This window comes from Pan troglodytes, chromosome 17, assembly GCF_028858775.2.
Source record: "Pan troglodytes isolate AG18354 chromosome 17, NHGRI_mPanTro3-v2.0_pri, whole genome shotgun sequence".
Taxonomy (NCBI): domain Eukaryota; kingdom Metazoa; phylum Chordata; class Mammalia; order Primates; family Hominidae; genus Pan; species Pan troglodytes.
The window spans coordinates 54,551,479-54,571,109 of record NC_072415.2 but is presented as its reverse complement, the minus strand read 5'-3'; the positions used below and the strand labels follow the sequence as shown (position 1 = coordinate 54,571,109).

General features: G+C 44.3%; 1 protein-coding gene across 8 annotated transcripts in view; it reads right to left on the bottom strand.

Annotated features, from left to right (window-relative positions):
- SETBP1 (SET binding protein 1) overlaps positions 1-19,631 on the bottom strand; it is a 394,050-nt gene that overhangs the window by 352,400 nt on the left and 22,019 nt on the right. For all 8 annotated transcript variants that reach the window (XM_009433926.4, XM_009433924.4, XM_063795617.1 and 5 more), the window contains one exon: positions 18,895-19,552. In XM_009433926.4, the coding sequence (XP_009432201.1) occupies positions 18,895-19,380 (486 nt within the window). In that variant the 5' untranslated portion in view covers positions 19,381-19,552. The remainder of the gene's footprint in view (positions 1-18,894; positions 19,553-19,631) is intronic.

Genomic DNA, 19,631 nt, shown 5'->3' with positions numbered 1-19,631 from the left:
CCTTTCCCTCCCACCTAAATCCTATGCTTTCTTCAAGGCCCACTCAAGCTTCTTCCTCCATCCCTCCCTGTACTCTCTCACATGTTCCACCATCGGGTACAACATAAGCACCATGCGTGGGCCTAACCTCCCTAACAAGGTAGACACTGGGAAGCTTCCCCAAAAGCCAGACAAGTCAGTCTAAACTGGGAGCGATGGCTCTGCATCCTGTCACCTGCTCAAGTGCCCATGTGGTTCCTCTCTTCATTCCCAGGCATCATTCATACTAGGTGTAGCTGAATATGTCTACTTTTTTTCTCAAATATATATGTTGGATACCTACAGCAGCGGCTATTGAGAAAACTATACTGTTGATTCGATAAAATTTGTTTACATGTACATAATCATGTTCATGTGAATACTTAGTTAGTTATAGGAATAGGTATTTCTATGGTGATGTCCTGGAATATCAGAGTTGGAAAGGACTTCAGTGTCTTCTGCTTCATAGCCTTCATTTCAAGAGGTGACCTCTGAGAACAAGAGGCAGGTGAGGAAACACAGGTGGTTAGGGAGAGAGACTAAAATTCTTGCTTCTTAAGCCAGGGCTCTATCAGATTGTATGCAATATCTATCATCCCAGAGGCTATACATGCTCACACATATGTGTATGAGCACACAACAGTGCACTCTCTCTAACATGCAAACCAATGCGCGCCACCCTCTTCAGCTGAGGTCCTCAGAGAATCATGAGGACAGAATGACACAAATGCCTGAGGAGTCCCCGGATGCTCTCCAGATTTGACATCTTCTCACATGTTTGTCCTCCCATCCAGATCTTTGCCTCCACTGCCAGCAGGCTGTGTGCTTTGACCTCTGACCCCCACAGCTGGACTGTCTTCTGAGGATGACAAGCTCCAAGGACCAACAATTATCTCCCAGTGTTAAATAAGATGAGCAGAAGTGGCCACTGCTGCTCCTGCAATCAGGGCCCAGCCAGAGAGGAATCTGCTGCAAGTCTAAAATAGGGAGCAAAGGTCAGCTGTCATTTAGAAATGAAGCCAGAAGGAAAGGCAGGTATCCAGAAGTTCAGCACCTGCTCTTCCCTGGAGGTGGAGTGGGGCACAGCTGGCCAGACTGGAGCAGCCCCTCTCTGCTTATAGGGTATCTGCAGCAGTTCTGACACCAGTGGGAAGCTGTCAGTACCTTGGGTGGAGGAGCAACAAGCATTTTTGAAAAGGTCCCAGAATCACAGACCAGGCTCCTCCAGGGTACTCTCCATTCCTTCTCGGAAAAGGTCATCTGAACTAATGGAGACTTTCAAAGGCAGTCCTTCCCTTCAGACCTTGAAATACTGGTTCCGCCCATACGCACCTACCACTCCCCTGCCCTCCACCCCTTGCACACATTCTCTCTCGGATGCAGTTTTTACCTTCCTCCATGAAGTGGTCAGCTCTCGCGTGGCCTCCACTTCTGAACCTGATTTGCCCGAATACACTGGGCCTTTCAGGTGTTTTGACCTTCCCCTAATTTATCAGATTTCTGCTTCTATTTCCTCTGCTACATTTTTTTGGATTCTGTTCCGTCTTCCAAAATGTGTGACGCATGATTTTTCAGGTTTCTTGTCAAGCTTACTATTCTACCTTCCTCTTCCTAGGCTGGGACTTTCAAGGACATCCCATAGATTAAATATATCAGTACCATAAAACCCCATGTGTCTTCACATAGACACCAGAATGGAAGCCTTCAACTAACATCTCACCTTGTTCTGCTTGAAGGTGTTTCTTGACTTTCCTTCCAATTAGGCACAGACTGTCCCTATTACTCAGTCAAATTAATCGGTCAATTACAAGTTATTTTTTGAGAAGCTCTGACATCCTCTGTCCTAGTTGAGATATTACGAGGCGCTTTCTGCTTATAGAGTATCTGCAGCAGCTCTGATACCAGTGGGAAGCTGCCAATACCTTGGGTGAAGCAACAAACATTTGTGAAAAGCCCCAGAGCCAGAACTACAGACAGCTTTCTGTCTGCAGCTTATGAGTCAAATAGACAACGGTACCCCACTCGCAACATCTGAGGGACAATACCCACTTACATCTCCATAGTACTGCCTGGCATGCAATAAAGAGTTACTGAAGAAAATATATTTGGTTGAATGAGTGAATAAATGAATGAATGACTCAGTTATGCTAAGGAAGAGAGCAGTTTAAGTGGATAAGCAGCATCAGCAGGGCCATCCTGGTTCCATTCAGCTTAGCTCTCTCTCTCTCTCTCTCTCTCTCTTTGCTACTAGGACATCTTTCTCAGACTCAGTAAAGCCCACTGTTCTGAAATCAAATTTTGTTTTTGACACTTCTCCCGCTCCTCCTGCTCTCACAGCTCTGGGATCTGCAGCTTTTGGTGACCCTGGGCTCTGAAGAGGGACCCTGGCTAACCCAAGGTGCAGCATGAATCAGCCGGCAGGGCTGAGCATGAGGGCCATTCTTGACTCCAGGTCCAGGGTCTGCCCTGCACCTGCTGCTACCCAATCTGTGGCATCCATCACTTTAAACCTCCCTCACCTAGTCCAGTGTTTCTAGATCCTATCTGCTATTTCTCCCTCATTGCTTCAGGCAAGACTTGTTTTCATATCTGGATTATATTCAAAAATGAACAGGAGACAGCATTTACTAAAAACCAGATCATTCCACATGGTAAAGTGCTGAGCAAAAACTCTATTAGTTTCAGGAGTAAAGTTGAGTTCATTACTCAGTAAAGTTGCTACATTTCTTATAATCCACACTATTATGAACCTATGACATATTTTAAGAAGTTAAAATGCACACACAAGCACACACACACACACACACACACACAGATGCATATATGCATTTTAAGTCATCTAGAAAAATTCTATGTCCTTAGGAGGAAGAAACAGAGAAAACTTCAACCTCTCTGACCTTCTATCTCTGTCTTTTCTTTCTCTTATCTTTGTTTTATTTTATATTCTATTCTAAGGGAATCCTCAGGTCCTTCAGTGCTCTGGGTCACAGGCTTAGTCCACCAGTGAGAGGAGGGAAGAAATGGTGTGTTTAAGAACAGCTTTTTGGATTTCATGTATTTTTACCAATTTAGTGCATTCATCATATGTTCATTCCCTGACCCTTTCTCTCATCACCATAAAGGATCAAAATATACCCTTTTGTTGGTAAAGGGCCAATCCCTTGCAATGGCCCCAAAGTAGACATGGGAGTATGTGCAGTGAGGGCAGACCCTGCAGAGCCAGAGGCCAGCAGAGCCCTGTGTCTGCAAAGTCAGAAGACAATCTGAGAGAATGTGCTTGAGCATCCTAAATCTGTTGAGACAAGTTTCATCAATTTTGTGGAACATGACAGAAAAAGAGGACAAAAGCGTGAAGTTTGGGAGCAGATCTTATACAGCTTTCTCAAGATTCGACCCAACTGTCTCTCTCGTTCCCCTGGCATCTAGCTATTGTGGTCTCATTTTACAAAGAGATTAATGGAAGGACCGGAAAAACACCTCTCTGCTGGTTTTCCAGAAGGCAGAGTCAGAGGTGAGAAACTCTGATTCCAGCCTTGGGTTCAGCTGCCTGAGCACCGCATGAGGAGCCACGGTGGCTGCCTCGGAGCTCAGAGGGTGTGGCACTGGTATCACAACCTCCTGGCTGCCTCTGAGACCCAGGGCAAGTTCCTGGAGCTCTCTATGCCACATTTGAGTCATCTGTAAAATGGGGATAGTAACATCACATTGCGGTTGTGGGGAAGATTCGGTAGCAATGTGTGTCAAGTGCTTGGCAAAGTTCTCAGCTCCTCTAAGTAGCAAAACGGCAGCTGTTGTTATGTCCAGGAAAGCAACTTGCACAGCCAATTGGCTTTCTCTGTGATTCAGGGGTTCCACAAAAGAATGACTCACCTGGATAAGGGCGGTGGCTAATGCCATAATCCCAGCACTTTCGGAGGCCAAGGTGGGTGGATCACTTGAGGTCAGGAGTTCAAGACTAGCCTGGCCAAGATGGGGAAACACCTTCTCTACTAAAAATACAAAAATGAGCCGGGCATGGTGGCAAATGCCTGTAATCCCAGCTATTTGGGAGGCTGAGGTGAGAGGATCGCTTGAACCTGGGAGTTGGAGGTTGCAGAGAGCCGAGATCGCACCACTGCACTCCAGCCTGGCAACAGAGTGAGACTAAGTCTCAAAAACAAACAAACAAACAAAAAGAATGACTCACCTATGCTTCTGACACACAGTTCCCATTTTTCAGAAATAAGAAAACATAAAGAGCTTGGACACCAAAGAACCTTCAAGAAAACCTCCAAGGACAGCAAGGCCTCACCTTTAGCAAGCAGTAGGATCTGGGTGTGACTTATGGGGCAGGTTGGACACAGAAAGAAAAACTTCTGTCAGCGGTGGATTTAATTTTTTCCCTGTTTTTTTTTTGTTTTGTTTTGTTTTTCTCCTCCTGCCAAGGGATTAACGTATAGGTTCTTAAACAAGGGGATCCCCCACTTACAGCTGACAGCAGCAGCTGCAACCACTGACTCTCCTGCAGAATGGCAGGGAATCGAATCAAAAAGAAAAGCAAGTGGACAACCTTTCCTCCGGGAGCATGAAACACAATACCAGCCTTTCGCCAAACCCAGCAGACACCAGCCCTGATTGGAGGTTGCCTCGGAACAAAGGGAAATTGGTATTTAAAAAAAAATCTTCTGAAAGCCAACTCAGCAGATGGTTTTTTCCTGGGCTCCAGGAGAAGGGAGGGAAGGTGGGGGTAGGGGAAGGATGCTGGGATAACACAACTGCCACCAGGATACAGATGACTGAGAAGTGACAAAGATGGGCAAAGAGGGCTGACCTCTCACCCCAGAATTTCACAAAGGGCAATTACACCATGTGGTGGGTATCTGGATGCGCCCACTTCCAACCTGCAGCTGCTGTCCATCACAGCCACGTCTGGGGGCTTTATTAAGAGCAGAGGAGGAGAGAGGCCAGGGAATAAAAGGATATTGAAGGAAGTGATGGAAAAGTTTAATTAGCAACGATAGTTTGTTGGAAATCTACTATACAGTAGTTTTAAAAAAGAACACTTTCTATTTCCATTGCACTGTTAACATTTCAGAACTGTTTTATAGCCATTGGCTCAGATTATCTTCAGAATAATGTGGAAAGAAGAGTGACATTATGACTCCCTTATTAAATATGAGCAAACACAGATGGACTTGTTAAAGGCAGAACAGGGACTTGGACCCAGAACCCTTGACTGGGGAAACTGTTCCCCTCAGGCCTCAGGCTAGTCAGCGCTCATGGAATCTTATTTTGCAAGGGCCTCAGCTGAATCCCACATTCTCAGTCCAAACCAGGACACTTTAGAATACCCTGTAAATAACTTCTGGATTAAGTCACAGCGAGCCTATTATCCCACAGCCCTGTGCTGCTGCCAGCCCATCACTTCGTACCACGCCTCTGCCGCTGTGACCTGCCCAGTGTTTTCTAGCAGGGATACGGCTGTGGGCAGTCAAGAAAGGCGCTGTGGGTCTCCAGGATGAAGCTGCAGTGCTGGAGTTTACCCACAGCCAGGGCCAAGCAGCAGAAACAACCAGGTGAGTTTCAAGAGACTCAACTATTCTCTTCTTAAAGATGCCCCAGCAGGGCAAGGCAGGGTGGAATGTTTCGAAGATAGCTTCCTACTGCTGGAAACCAGGAGACCTGAGGGTTTGAGTCCCAAACACCCCCCACCCCACCAACCTCAGTAATTAGCTGTAAGCTCAGGCAAGCCATTTAAACCCTCAGAGTCCTTTCCCCAGTTTATAAAACAGGGAGAAATAACAACAACTTTGCTTAACTATACGAAGAGCAAACCCAAAAGAAGGAACAGCTGGGCAGATGTGAGTACACTTTATCAAGGTGCTGGGCAGATGTGATTGTCCACACCATGCACTATCATCTGGATCACATATTTTGACAGTTACTTATTAAATACAGTGCCCTGGGTTTTTCCCTAAATGTCCTGAGATCAATACTTCTTAGCAACATCTTTCTATACCCTACACAGCACTTAGGCTGAAAACCCCATTAAACTCTGTAGGTACTTCTAGAATTAAGATGCTTCAGCTCTGTTACAGTATATCTGGATAGGAGAGTGCTCACACGTGCATGCGCACACACACACATACACACACCCCGAGAGACACAAGATTTCAGATGTTTCTAACTACCAATGCAAAATACACAGAGCTGACTAAGCAGGAGCTGTTTTGATATTAATAGAACAGAAGAGCTAAGGCCAGGCGCGGTGGCTCACGCCTGTAATCCCAGAACTTTGGGAGGCCAAGGCGGGTGGATCATCTGAGGTCAGGAGCTTGAGACCAGCCTGGCCAACGTGGCAAAACCCCATCTCTACTAAAAATACAAAATAAATTAGCCCGGTGTTGTGGCATGCACCTGTAGTCCCAGCTACTCAGGAGGCTGAGGCAGGAGAATCACTTGAACCTGGGAGGTGGAGATTACAGTGAGCAGAAATCGTGCCACTGCACACCAGCCTGGGTGACAGAGCAAGACTCCTTCTCAAAAAAAAAAGAAGACCTAAGAAGAACTTGTTTAACATCTAGGCTGGAAAAATAAAAATAAGTGAATATTACATTAAAAGATACAATTCCTGTCCTCAGGGAGCTTACACCATAATTGAGAATAATAGACTTTACCTTTAACAACACACACTTAACAGCCCTTTCATTTAGATAAAGGAGGTCATTATATAAATGAGAAAACAGGTTCGGAGAAGGCAGATAGCCATCTAGAGATGTATCTCTACAGAATACATAGAAAAGGATTTCTGACTGAGTTGGGCAACTACATTTCAAAGTGCCTTGTTTCTGTGCCTTCTATGTAGTCATTAGACCCAAACCAGACCATCTGTATAACATTCGATTCACGTCTCTGCCCAGAACTGTGCACAAAGAGATGATAATAATGCAAACACCTGAATTTTAGCCTAGAGAATCGACTGACTATCGGATGTGATAATTTGTACAGCAAAAGTAGCATAAGACAATATTAGTTTGGCAGGTTTCCTTGACCTTGAGTTCAGTGTATATGAACAATGACATAGCTTCTAGAAAGCTGGTACAGCTTGGGGTCATGTTAATAGAGATACTGTGTCTAGAACAGAGGAGGTTACAATACCCTGGCATAATGCAGGGCCAGGTCACCTCCCAGTATTGTACTCTATTCTGTGAGCTCTCCCACTTACACCTTTTAGAAGAGACACTGAAAAACTAGTATTCCCAGCACAGGAACCAGGGTGGTTTGGCACCAGGAAACCATGGAATACAAGGAACACTTTCAGGAACTGGAAATATCTGGGCTATAAAAGGGATGCCTAGTGCAATATAAGAAAGAGCTTTCTGAAACAAGGGCTGCCGCGAAAGGTGGCACATCCCCTCCCTGAAGGTCTTTGAGCAGCAGTCAAATAACTATGCCTTAGGGAGTTGGAAAGGGGTGTTTTGTTCCATTAAGGGGATGCTGAGGCCAGGCGTGGTGGCTCACACCTGTAATCCCAGCACTTTGGGAGGCCGAGGTGGGAGGACCACGAGGTCAGAAGATCGAGACCATCCGGCTGACATGGTGAAACCCCGTCTCTACTAAAAATTCAAAAAATTAGCCGGGTGCAGTGGCAGGCGCCTGTAGTCCCAGCTGCTTGGGAGGCTGAGGCAGGAGAATGGCCTGAACCCGGTAGGCGGAGCTTGCAGTAAGCAGAGATCACACCACTGCACTTCAGTCTGGGCGACAGAGCAAGACTCTGTATCAAAAAAAAAAAAAAAAAAAAAAGAGGGATGCTGAAAGAGAAATGCTCAGAGGCTCTTCTAATTTCTAGCAATAACCACGATTTTGCAAGTGTGACTCAGTTGTGGACCTATGACTTTCTTTTGACACAGAGCTTCTGTTGTCAGCCTTCTCCTGCCTAATGACCAGATGCCTGATTCTCACCTGTGTCCTCAATGAATTCAACTTCTCATTCGAGGACCCTTTCTGGATCTCCCAATCTTGGCTTCCTTCATGATCCAATAGCACGCAAGCCCAATCAGAAACACTGCCCTGCCATTTATCTAAATGGTAGGAATCAAGCAGGAAGACTGGGTTAGTTCAGGAACCTGATAACACAGGAAGAATCACACACCCAAATAAGTTAGTTTCTACATAATGCTGCCCCCAAAGGATAAGAATGGAGAGATCATGGAGAGTCCCACTGTATACTACAAAACCCATGATCCACCATGAGGAGCTACTGCTTTAAGTTGGTTCTGCAGGGGTACTGTGTGTTGTAAAAAATGCTGAAATTCCTGAGCTGAGTTCTCATGAACAACACTAAACAAATGAACTAACTGGCCTGGCATAAAAGGCTGTCCACACTCCTGGGCAAGTTTATATTTGCAAATGATTGCTTCTTATTGGCAAGACATGGTGGGTGGCCCACCTGGAGGGACAGAGCTGCTCTCTATCTCCTTTTAAGAATTTCCTACCCACCCCCCAACCTCCTATCCCCCACTGTGAAACTGGCTAGAAACTTGTGGGAGGCAAAGACGACCATCTGGTGGGGGAGGGAGGGAACCACAATAAACAAGGTCTAGAAAACACACCAAAGCAACCTGCATTTGATACTAATGATGATTATCAAATGGCCTCACAGGCCAGGTACTGAGGTGGGAACTGCTCAGACTTCTGAGAGTAAATAAAGGTCTCCATTGTTTCCCATGTGAGGTCACAGGCTGGTGGGGAGGTGAGGGAAGTTGGCCCAGGGAAGAAGGGGCAGGCAGGGAGAAAAATACAACAACCTGGGAATTCAGAGAGAAATGCAGACTCAAGATATACAGGGAGGCCCTTGCCTTCATAGGGCAAGATCCACTGGGGTATTATGGAAAATGGTGAAGTGCCCTAGAGGTTGTGTAGTCAGCCCAGGCTGGTGGCCTGTAATCCCAGCACTTCGGGAGGCCGAAGCGGGAGGATTGCTTGAAGCCAGTTCAGGACCAGCCTGGGCAACATAGCAAGACCTATCTCTACCAGAAAAAAAAAAAAAAATTTAAAGATAAATCAGCTAGATGTGGTGGTGCACACCTGCAGTACTAGCTACTCAGTAGGCTGAGCTGAGAGGATCACTTGAGCCCAGGAGTTTGAGGCTGCAGTAAGCTATGGTTGTACAACTGCACTCCAGCCTGGGCAACAGAGCAAGACCCTGTTTTAAAAAAAGAAAGAAAAAAAGCAACAAAGAAAGAAAGAAAGAAAGGGAGAGAGGGAAGGAGGGAGGGAGGGAGAAAGGAAGGAAGGAAGGAGAGGAAGAAAGGAAGGAAGGGAGGAAGGAAGGGAGAAAGGGAGGGAGGGAGGAAGGGAGAGAGGAAGGAAAAGAAGGAAGGAAGGAAGGAAGGAAGCAAACTAGCTGTGGGTCTCCCAGATGAAGCTGCAGTGCTGGAGTTTACCCACAGCCAGAGCCAAGCAGCAGAAACAATCAGGAGGGAGGGAGAGAGGGAGGGAGGCGGGAGGAGTAGGGGAGGGAGGGAGGGAGGAATGGGGGAGGGAGGGAGGGAGGAATGGGTGAGGGATGGAGGGAGGGTGGGAAAGAAAAGAAAAGAGAAAAAAGTTGCATAGTTCAAACCTCTTGCAATATAGGGCTCTGGGTGTTCCTGTTCAACGCACTCAGATGGCGGCCTCAGCTTGCACTCCCCCAGCAGCGGGGGCTCACTGATCCACCAGTTAATATATAATTCAGCCTCAGGCAGACTTCATACGACGTGGCGTGGCTAAAAATCAGTGAAGGTGTTTGCATGTTGTGTCTGTCTGTATGCCTCTTGAGGACCTGGGTCTACTTAACTCCTGCCCTCCTCTCTGGCAGCCTCTTCCTCTGGCCACTGATGGCTCCATAGGGGAGTGATCAGAGCCTTAGTGCCAACCTTCCAAGTCAAGTCACTCTGAGGACCATGCCGTTGAAACACTTTCCCCAAAACAGTTCGGCTGTGTGCAAAGTATAACACAAATTTTTAGTTTATTGCAGATATTAGAAACTTCCTGGCTGGGTGCGGTCATTCACTCCTGTAATCCCAGTACTTTGGGAGGCTGAGGTGGGCAGATCACGAGGTCAGGAGTTCGAGACCAGCCTGGCCAACATAGTGAAACCTCGTCTCTACTAAAAATACAAAAGTTAGCCGCGTGTGGTGGCATGGGCCTGTAGTCCCAGCTACTTGGGAGGCTGAGGCAGGAGAATTGCTTCAACCTGGAAGACGGAAGTTGTAGTGAGCCGAAAACCTGCCATTGAACTCCAGCCTGGGTGACAGAATGAGACTCCATCTCAAAAAAAAAAAAAAAAAAAACTCCTAAAATGCATGGCTTCAAGGCCTTGTGCTGTGTATTTTCTATATTTAATGTTGTCAGGAACCTGAACCAAGGACTCAGACTCTGAGACCCCACCCTGTGTTCTCCACCTTGACTATCCTTAGCGGTTCCCAGTAACTTTCTGAACAAAGCCACTTGTGTCTAATAAACAAGCAAAGCAGGTGAGGGATGTCCTGGGATGTGCTGCATTTTTGTAGCTTGAAGGTAGGATGTTTTTAACTTAAACTTGCAGGAATCAGAAAAGTCAAAGATGTGGTAGGAAAAGGCAAAAACGGATTGTTTCTCTTGCCTTTTATTAAAAAGAAAAAAAGGAAATATAACTGCGGGTCAACTAGCAATGTAGCAATGAGAGGACTTTTTGAGGATGTAAAATTGCAACGATGAGGAAGAGGGGCCGACTTTGCAAATGCTGGAAGAGTAGCAGCCGCCAGCTGAACCCCACTTGATGGTTCCTTTGACACTGCTTTGAAACTTTCATTTTGAGTCATCCTTTGTGCTCAGCAGTAATCCTGGTTTGGCAGATAAATGACCACAGAGATAAAAGACCTTTGAACTATCTCTAAATAAATCCGTATAGCAATTCCTACCACCAACACCAAAAAAAAAAAATCATTAGTGATATGCTCAACTAATAGAAGTTTCTCCAGGCATCAGACATCAGGCACTGGTGCTGCCCCCCAGCTAACATAATTCAACACAGCCCAGGCCTCCCAAGTGCCCAGCACCACTGCAGATCACTGTGTGCCCACTCTGTGCCTCAACTAAGGAAGCTCCTATGGATGGTCAGCAGGGAGAGATGCCAAGCAGCAATGAGAGCAGGACATACTAAGCAAAGGGCTGTCCTAAGTGCCCAACAGACAATTTCAACCTCACCACAGTGACATCAACAAGGAGGGGCTACTGTTATCCCTGATTTTCCAACTGTCAGGAAACGTTTCAAGAGGTTAAGTCTTGCCTAAGATTATGCAGGCTGTCTCTGTCCAGAGGCAGAGAGACCATGTTCCTGGAATCAGGGTATCTGAGTTCTAATCCACTTCCAGAGTGGAGGCTCTTTCTAATAGACCCTGTATTCCTCATCTAGAATTTCACATACAGAGCACACCAGCCATGCTTCAGAGAATAAATGACTTTCTGTCTGAACAGAACACGGTTTTTGCTGGTTACTCTGCCAGATGCATTTTCAATGGCATAGAATTCACCAAAAAACCTTCCTTGGGGGGGTCCAAAGAGAAAAAAACAAACAAGAGAACACCAAACCAGGAGGAAACAGCCAAGCTACATGTTTTAAACCCCCAGAGAATCCCAAACACAGGAAGAAAAAAAGAGAAAAATAGAAGACGGGGTTGAGGGATAACCAAATATTCCCAAAATATATTTACGGAACACGAGTTTGGTAAATCACCACATTTTAAGCTCAGCTCTGACCCTTGCTCCCATGATTTTAGATCTTTTGACATTTCGGGCTAAAAGGAAACAATTTGATGACGGAACAGTGGGTCCAAACAGAGGTCAAAAATCTGTTTATAGTAATGAGCGTTCTTAAAGAGAAACACTTGCCCTGCTGATGAAACAGAATGGCCCTTAAAGTTTCTAGATTATAGAACAGAAACAAGACCTCAGAGGGAAAATGCTGCTTTGTTTTTCTTCTTCATCTTTTTCTTTTCTTTTCTTTGCTCTTTTTTTTTTTGAACATGTAGAAGCTGAGAAGCAGGGAGGTAAAGTATGCTGGCCGAATGTGATTGTGAGTCACAGAGGCAGAGCCGGTGCCCAGGGCTCCCCATCTCCAAGGCCAAGGTTCTTTCCCTCACACTTTCAGCTGACATGTCCAATGCTCCCTGCTGCCCTGCAGAAAAGGTCGTTCCCCACCTTCCCTGCTGCTTTAGCTACAACATAATCAGAGAGAAATCTATCAGGAAACAAAATTTCCAGGCATTCTAATGAATACATAGAAATGTGGTACTTAAAAATGTTTTTAAATCTCAGGAGACAAAAACTAAAATGAAACAAGAGGGGAAATTCAACCTCTTGTGTAGAAATGCTATGGAGACCTCATCTCCAAGTCAGGATGAGGGTGTTGTGGAGGAAGAAGCTCATACTCCCAGGAGTTTGAAACACCACATTCCCACCCCCAGAAGAAGAGAGGCCAAGTCTTCTGTAAAGCAGTACACTTGGGAGTGACCAGAGAAAGTGCTGACAAAATAGGATGGCAAGGGAAGGACACTTGAACCACCAGGAGGGTAGAAGGCTCTCTGAGCCACCCACTTGTGTGGAGGAGAAGAAAACCATGGGTGCAGCAGCCAGAGGTTAGGCAACCTGCACCCTTGGCAAAGCAAGCCACCCCTCACCCTCTGCCAAACACCTCCTCTCATAGACCCCTCCTCACCCACGTGTAAACAAAATTGCTACAACCATTAAAGTTCAAGAGAGAAATGTGCTTCTCAGGACATGCCAGGAAAAGGGAAGAACCCTAGACCAATCTCTCCTTGCTGAAAACTGTGTTACCAAAAGGCTCCCCTTTCATGTCTCCCATTTTAAGCTCCTCTACACAGAGTCACTCTCAGCAAGTTCCCCAGCACCCCTGCAACCGTTCCTTCTCCCTGATTCAAAGCCCTGTGAGCACCCCTGCTACTTACAGAATTAAATCCAAACTCGTTTATTTGACATTCATTGCTCTCTGCAATCTAATGCCAACCTCTCTTCCCATCAACAACACCTAAGAAACTTTTTTCCTATCCATACTTTGTGTGTTTGCTCTTTGTGCAAGGAGGAAATAAGTGCATGATTTATTTGGCTTCTCAAAAGCAGATTGTGAATGCTCAGGACGGAATACAAGATTCTTTCCCTAGGCATATGATGACGGTCTAGACCAAGACAAATCCTGAATGTGCTTCTAGGACCATGGCAGGCACCTGATGGGTATAAGGTTGAAGTCCTTGCAACAGGAGGAAATAAGATCTCCCAATAGAACTGGAGAGGAGGAAAAATTAAATCCAAAGAAATGAAATAGAAGTTGTATTTTTGTCAAAAGCAAATAAAATTTGTAAGTACAATGAATAAAAAAATAGGGCTTTAACTAGTGAGCTTTGAACACTCTCTCAAAACCATGGAAAACTTAGATTAGGGAAAATGTGCCAGATTATGCTTGTGCCACCCCAGCTATATGAGAAAGTATGGAAAAAACACTCTAGTGATCCTCACCTTTCAGAAATCCTTTACTTTTATAGGGTGTGGCAACTAAGGGACTGGAATACACATTTGCTTGGAGTCTAATAGAATTGGCTTCATAGGAAAACCTCGCCCCTTCCAGCTCCTCCTCCTTTGAAGCAATCTGAGCCTCAAGTTCCTGTAAATAAATAAGATCTGCCTGGCAGCATTGTTATGAGGACTAACAGATAAGGTGAGTAATGTAAAACAGCTAGCAGAGGGTCTGCCATGTAGCTCAAGAAATCAGAGTTATTATGATGATGTTTGCTCTGTAAATTATCCATTTTCTTCTAAAATCTTCCTCTGAGTTATATCATGTAGAAATCATCACCTGTATTTGGCAGGTGAGGAAACTAGGGCTTCAGCAAATTCATACTGCAGATCCAGATTCACAAAGCTGCTTGGTGTCAGACTATCACACCACATCTCCTACCCTGAGTCACTGTATGGCATCCATTTGGAACTCCCATGCCCTTATCTTGCTGTTGAATCTAGACAGGTGTCCCTGACTCCCAACATCCTCACGAAAGAGAAGAGCTGCTAAGCCTTGCCCAGCTTGGAAACTCTTCAAAACCCTGTCACTACTGGAATTCTTTTTTTTTTTTTTTTTTTTTTTGAGATTGAGTCTCATTCTGTCACCCAAAAAGGCTGGAGGGCAGTGGCACCATCTCGGCTCACTGCAACCTCCACCTCTTGGGTTCAAGCGATTCTCCTGCCTCAGCCTCCCAAGATGCTGGGATTATAGGCATTCACCAGCATGCCTGGCTAATTTTTGTGTTTTTAGTAGAGATGGGGTTTTGCTACGTTGGGCAGGCTGATCTCGAACTCCTGATCTCAAGTGATCCACCCACCTCAGCCTCCCAAAGTGCTGAGATTACAGGCAGGAGCCACTGTGCCCAGCACTACTGGAACATTCTTCCAGAGACTCATCTTCATGGTCTCTGTTGTTTTAATCTAATCACCTAGAAGCAAACCTGAGGAAGTGTAAGTTATTAAGTCACTTACCTGGGTAAGTTTAAGTTGCAACCATGTTGGTCCCATGATAAAGAACAAGTTACATGTGTGGGGTCCATCTGCAAAATTAGACCTGTCCAAAGGAGAGTTCGGAGGCCCCGAAGTAGGTTCTGAGCTCTCCCTTCAGCCTCTACTTCCTACCAAATGCTGCTTTCACACCTCATGTAAAGCATGTAAATCCATCATAGGCCCTCTCCCAAATAGCATCTCAATTCCTATCCTAGTTTTATATGAAAGAGAAAAGAGACTTCTATCCTGGTTAGAAGAGTCCGTGCATCCTTGAGCCAGGGAGGTAGTACTTTCATGGGCTCCTCCTCACAACTTACCACTTAAGTGGTGATGTTCCCTGACCATCTATAATCCTTCTCCAGTTTGGAGAGTTAGCCCTAGGTTTAAAATTTGGAACAAGGCTGTTGACGATGCTACACATATATGCCTTCATCCCAAAGCAGTGGACCATGTATAACTAGAGTTAACATCACAGAGAACTAGCCTATGATATGTAAGTCATGCTACCCTTATCACACAGAGCTTTCTTTTCAAATACCAATGAAAACGAAAATCATTTGGGATCCCATATAAGCTGTCTTTGCCTGGAGCTGTCAAGCAATGACTTCAGCAAAATTAACTGGTTCACTTAAATAACAACAACAAAAAGCAGCACATAATATAACACCTAATTCCCCCCAGCCTCCAAACTTGGAGGCTGAATTATTAAAGCAAAACAAAATAAAACAAAACCTTTATTATCCTGAAACTCTATGTCCTTACCCTAAGTTAAGGATCAATGCACATTTTTTGTAAGGATCAGAGAGTAAATAGTTGAATCTTTGAAGGTCATAGTACCTCTGTCACAACAACTCAACTCTGCCACTATAAGAAAAAGCAGTCAGAGACAAAACATAAACAAATGAACTTGGCTGTGTTCCAATAAAACTTTATTTATAAACACTGAAATTTAAATTTCATATGCCTCACATATTACAAAATATTATTATTCTTTTGATGTTCTTCCAACCTTTTAAAAATGTAAAAAACATTATTTGCTCAAGGGCAATACAAAAACAGGCAGGAGGCTGGATTTGGCCCACAGGCTACAGTGTGCCAACCCCAGCTCAAAGTCAGCACATATATTCAGATGACTCCCTAGTAGGAATCACTAGCAGCTCAAAGTCAGCACATATATTCAGATGACTCCCTAGTAGGAATCACTAGCAGCTCAAAGATCAGCTTAACAGGGCTTCCTTTCTAGCTCCTAGTGTAGGACCTGCTTCCCAGAGGCCACTCCATGTCCACTTCTTCAAAGAGTGGTACAACTTATAAAAATAGATCCAGAAGGTGATTTCAGGATTAGATGCTGGTGTGTTGCTTACGAAATCTCATCCTCATCCATTCTGAGCCAAATTACTGATCACATATTTCTCATTCATACAAATAAGTAAATTCTGCAAGTTTATGCCACTAAACTTTTCCACACACATAGTAGGCAAGGTTTCTACATCTCACCCTCAGCTTTAGCCTTTGCTTACTCTCTGGTTGCAAAACAGCAGGAATTAAGGGTAATAAAGTTAACATTCTCATCCCATAGAGATCAGAGGATGTTCCTGTCATCTATCAAGTAATTGAGACTCAGTGATGATAGCTTTATTAATTCATTTCTGGAAAGTAACAGTGCTAGGCATAAATAAATGTAAGAAGGGTGGAGAAGTACCATATGAAGCAAGCTTCTAACAATTAAAAAGTTTTCAAGGGTATTCCCATCACAGTGTCATCATAAAGAGCACTGTGCATTGAATTTCAGCCCTTCTTCTTCCTCTCTGTCCCCTCCAATTGCTGAGGCATAAAAATGCTTACTTGGCAAATCACATATTCAAATAAGCAATTTTATTTCTTTCCCATAAAGTCCACAAAGAGCATCCAGCTTCTTGGGTGAAAATGACCAGCCTGAGAACTTCAGATATGAGCACCAAAGTCTACTGCACACTTCAGCTTTGAAATCATCCCGATGGTACAGATTCCAAAACATTATTCTGGTGTGTTCCAATGGGGAGAAAGCTATATTTGGGAACAATCAGTGGCTTTAGGAAAAGTGGTACCTAATCAGGACAATGTATTCTCTTTTTAGGGCAGCGAATTTGGGTTTGAACTCCCAAAACTGTGGGTTGCTGCTTAAATCCTGGCAGTGAAGGTGATGGAGACAAAGGGTAACCATTACTCAAGACAACCCACCCACACAAAAATACAACAACACACAAAGAACTGGCCAACTCAATGGCCAGAAACAAAGATACTCATTTTCATATCTTAAGAGACCCAACTCCAATGCAAAGCCTCACTTTCAGAGCCTGATTTGAACTGTTGCATTTTCTTGCATGAATCTCAGAAGTTTCTGTATGTGTGGAGATTAAACCTTTGGTTTCACGACAGAGTATCCAGAAATCACTGCAAAGTTGTAATGGGGGAGGAGAGAGCACGACCTCTATGTTCTGGCAAAACAAACCAATTTCCTTTGTCTTCCAAAATGTTAAACTAAGGTGACCAATCGTCCCAGTTTGCTAGGAACTGGGGCAATTCCTGGATGCAGATTTTTCAGTCTTGAAACCAGGACAGATTTTTTGGGCAAACTGTGAGGAGTCAGTCACCCTAGAAAGTCTCTTCTAGCCCATTCTTTGGATTTTAAATGCAACAAAATCAGCCACAACACCCGGTATAAGGATGGACACAAGCCCTGTGCTAAAGAAATAATATGATTCCTAGTGGTTTTATTGAAAATAACTGCCCCAAAGCTAAAAAAAAAAAAAAAAAAACCTAATGGTAACAGAAATGCTATGGAATATCTTCTGGCTATAAAGAAGAGAAGTTCATTCATTTGTGCCATTTTTAGCTGATCCACATATCTAGAGCCCAAATAAATGACCAAATGTCAGGGAGAGAGTGACAAAGATTATGATTAACACCTACAACCTAGAACCCCAAAACTCTGTCAACAAAAGGGCTTCTTCCAGAGCCATCCCCAAGTCCCAAAGATTTTCGAAGACAAAAACTTACTATACTAAGGCAGTCCTCTGCTATCACAGCTGAGTGCCACACACAGGAAGGGAGGTCACTGTAAGTCACTGTAACCCCCTAAGATATAAAATAAATTCAATGAAATATGAACTCATTCATTCCCAACCAATTGACACCACCAACCACCTGTCTAGCTACTTTGCACATCCATGTTTGACTTTTAGGAGGAAAATGACAACTAACCAAGTTGAGTCAATGTCCAATCTTAAAAGTCCGTGATGTGTTGGACAGAGATTCAGGCCAATCACTTGTCCTCTTTCTTGTTTTTCTACAGTTCCAGTTCTAATGCTCATCACTGGCTTTCACAATGATGATTTTTCAGCTCTGTGAGAGTCTCAGTTACTACAAAGACTGGGTTTCCTTAGTCAGGTGAGTAATTCATCTTAGGAAGATTTACAGTAGTAATGACTGAAATCAAAAGGAGATTTTAACAATTCTTGACTGTTCTGATTAACTCAAATTTTTTAATATCTCACTCCTAACTATGAAAACTAATGCAAACAAAGAAAAAAATACTAAAAAGTTTGTTATGGCTTAGCTGACCCAGACATTTGGCTGTTATACAATAAATAGGAACTTTGCAAAATTACAATTCTTTAGCTATTTTTTGTCAGATATGCAGAAGATATGATAAAGAACTAGACATTATACCAAGATTATAGCAGAGGTGTTTCTTCTTGAGTCCCTAAATATTCCATCAAGGAGCTTGGTAATTAACGAGTAGATAAGTACAGATGACACTTGAACAACACAGGCTTGAACTTCAAGAGTCCACTTATATGAAGATTTTATTCTGCCTCTGCCACCCCTGAGATAACAAGACCAACCCTTCCTCTTCTTCCTCATCCTCAGCCTACCCACCATGAAGACGATGAGGATGAAGACCTTTATGATGGTGCACTTCCACTTAATAAATAGCAAATATATTTTTTCTTCTTTTTGATTTTCTTAAGATCGTTTTCTCTAGCTTAATTCTGGAAAGAATACAGTATATAATACATATAATATATAAAATAAGTGTTAATCAACTGATAATACTACCAGTAAGGCTTCCGGTCAACAGTAAGCTATTAGTAGTTAAGTTTTGGGGGAAGTCAAAAGTTACACACAGATTTAACTGTGCAGGGGTCTGAATCCCCAACCCCACGTTGTTCTAGAGTCAAGTATAATATATAAATAGACCCTAAGAAGTTGAGGATAAAATGGCAAAAACAGAGAAACAAACAAAAACAACCATAAGACAGGGCTTCCTACCTTCTTTTTGGAGTGGCTTCTTTCTTCCTCCTTCGTGGCTTTGCTATTTTTTCCAGCACGGGACACCTTCTGGTCCCCAGACTGCTTGATGGTGATCTTGATCTCAGGTGGACATATATAGTTCTCCAAATTCTTTGGGGGTTTCTTAGCCCGCTTTGTGGTCTGAATCTTTAGCTTCAGACTTCCCTCTGTGAAGTTTGCCTCCTTGATAGAAAATTCCTGCTCTTCCAAACCATCTCCTGCCACCCATTTCTCACTGTCCGCGTTGGAGTTGGAATCCACATCCCGCCCTGAGCCTAGTTCATCCTCCTCCTCTGGCTCCATGCGCTCTCCGCCCACCGGGATCCCCTTCCCAGGTCCTGGAGTGGAGAGCAAAGGTTCTCCTGCACAGCCAGGAGCAGCTGGGGGCTTGGCTGAGGAGACCGGCAGGAAGTCTGACTCGCCCCCTCTTTGCCGGGAGCTGCTTAAGGTTTCCCTGGACTCCATGACAATCTCTACAGTCTTCTGGAGTTCTCAGGAGGGGGAAGGGGAAAAGGGAAAAGGGAAAGGTGAGAAAAGAGGACACCCAAAATTCCAAGAACAAAGTGGTCCAGTTGCTAGGGTCAGATTCCCAGGGATGGAGACACGATGAGGTGTTCAGAAGAGATCAGATCTGCAACTGAGAAGCAAAGAGACAGTTAGGCATGGCATAAAGGAAAATGACCCCCAAGGTTACTCAATCTAAGTTCTAGAGGCCC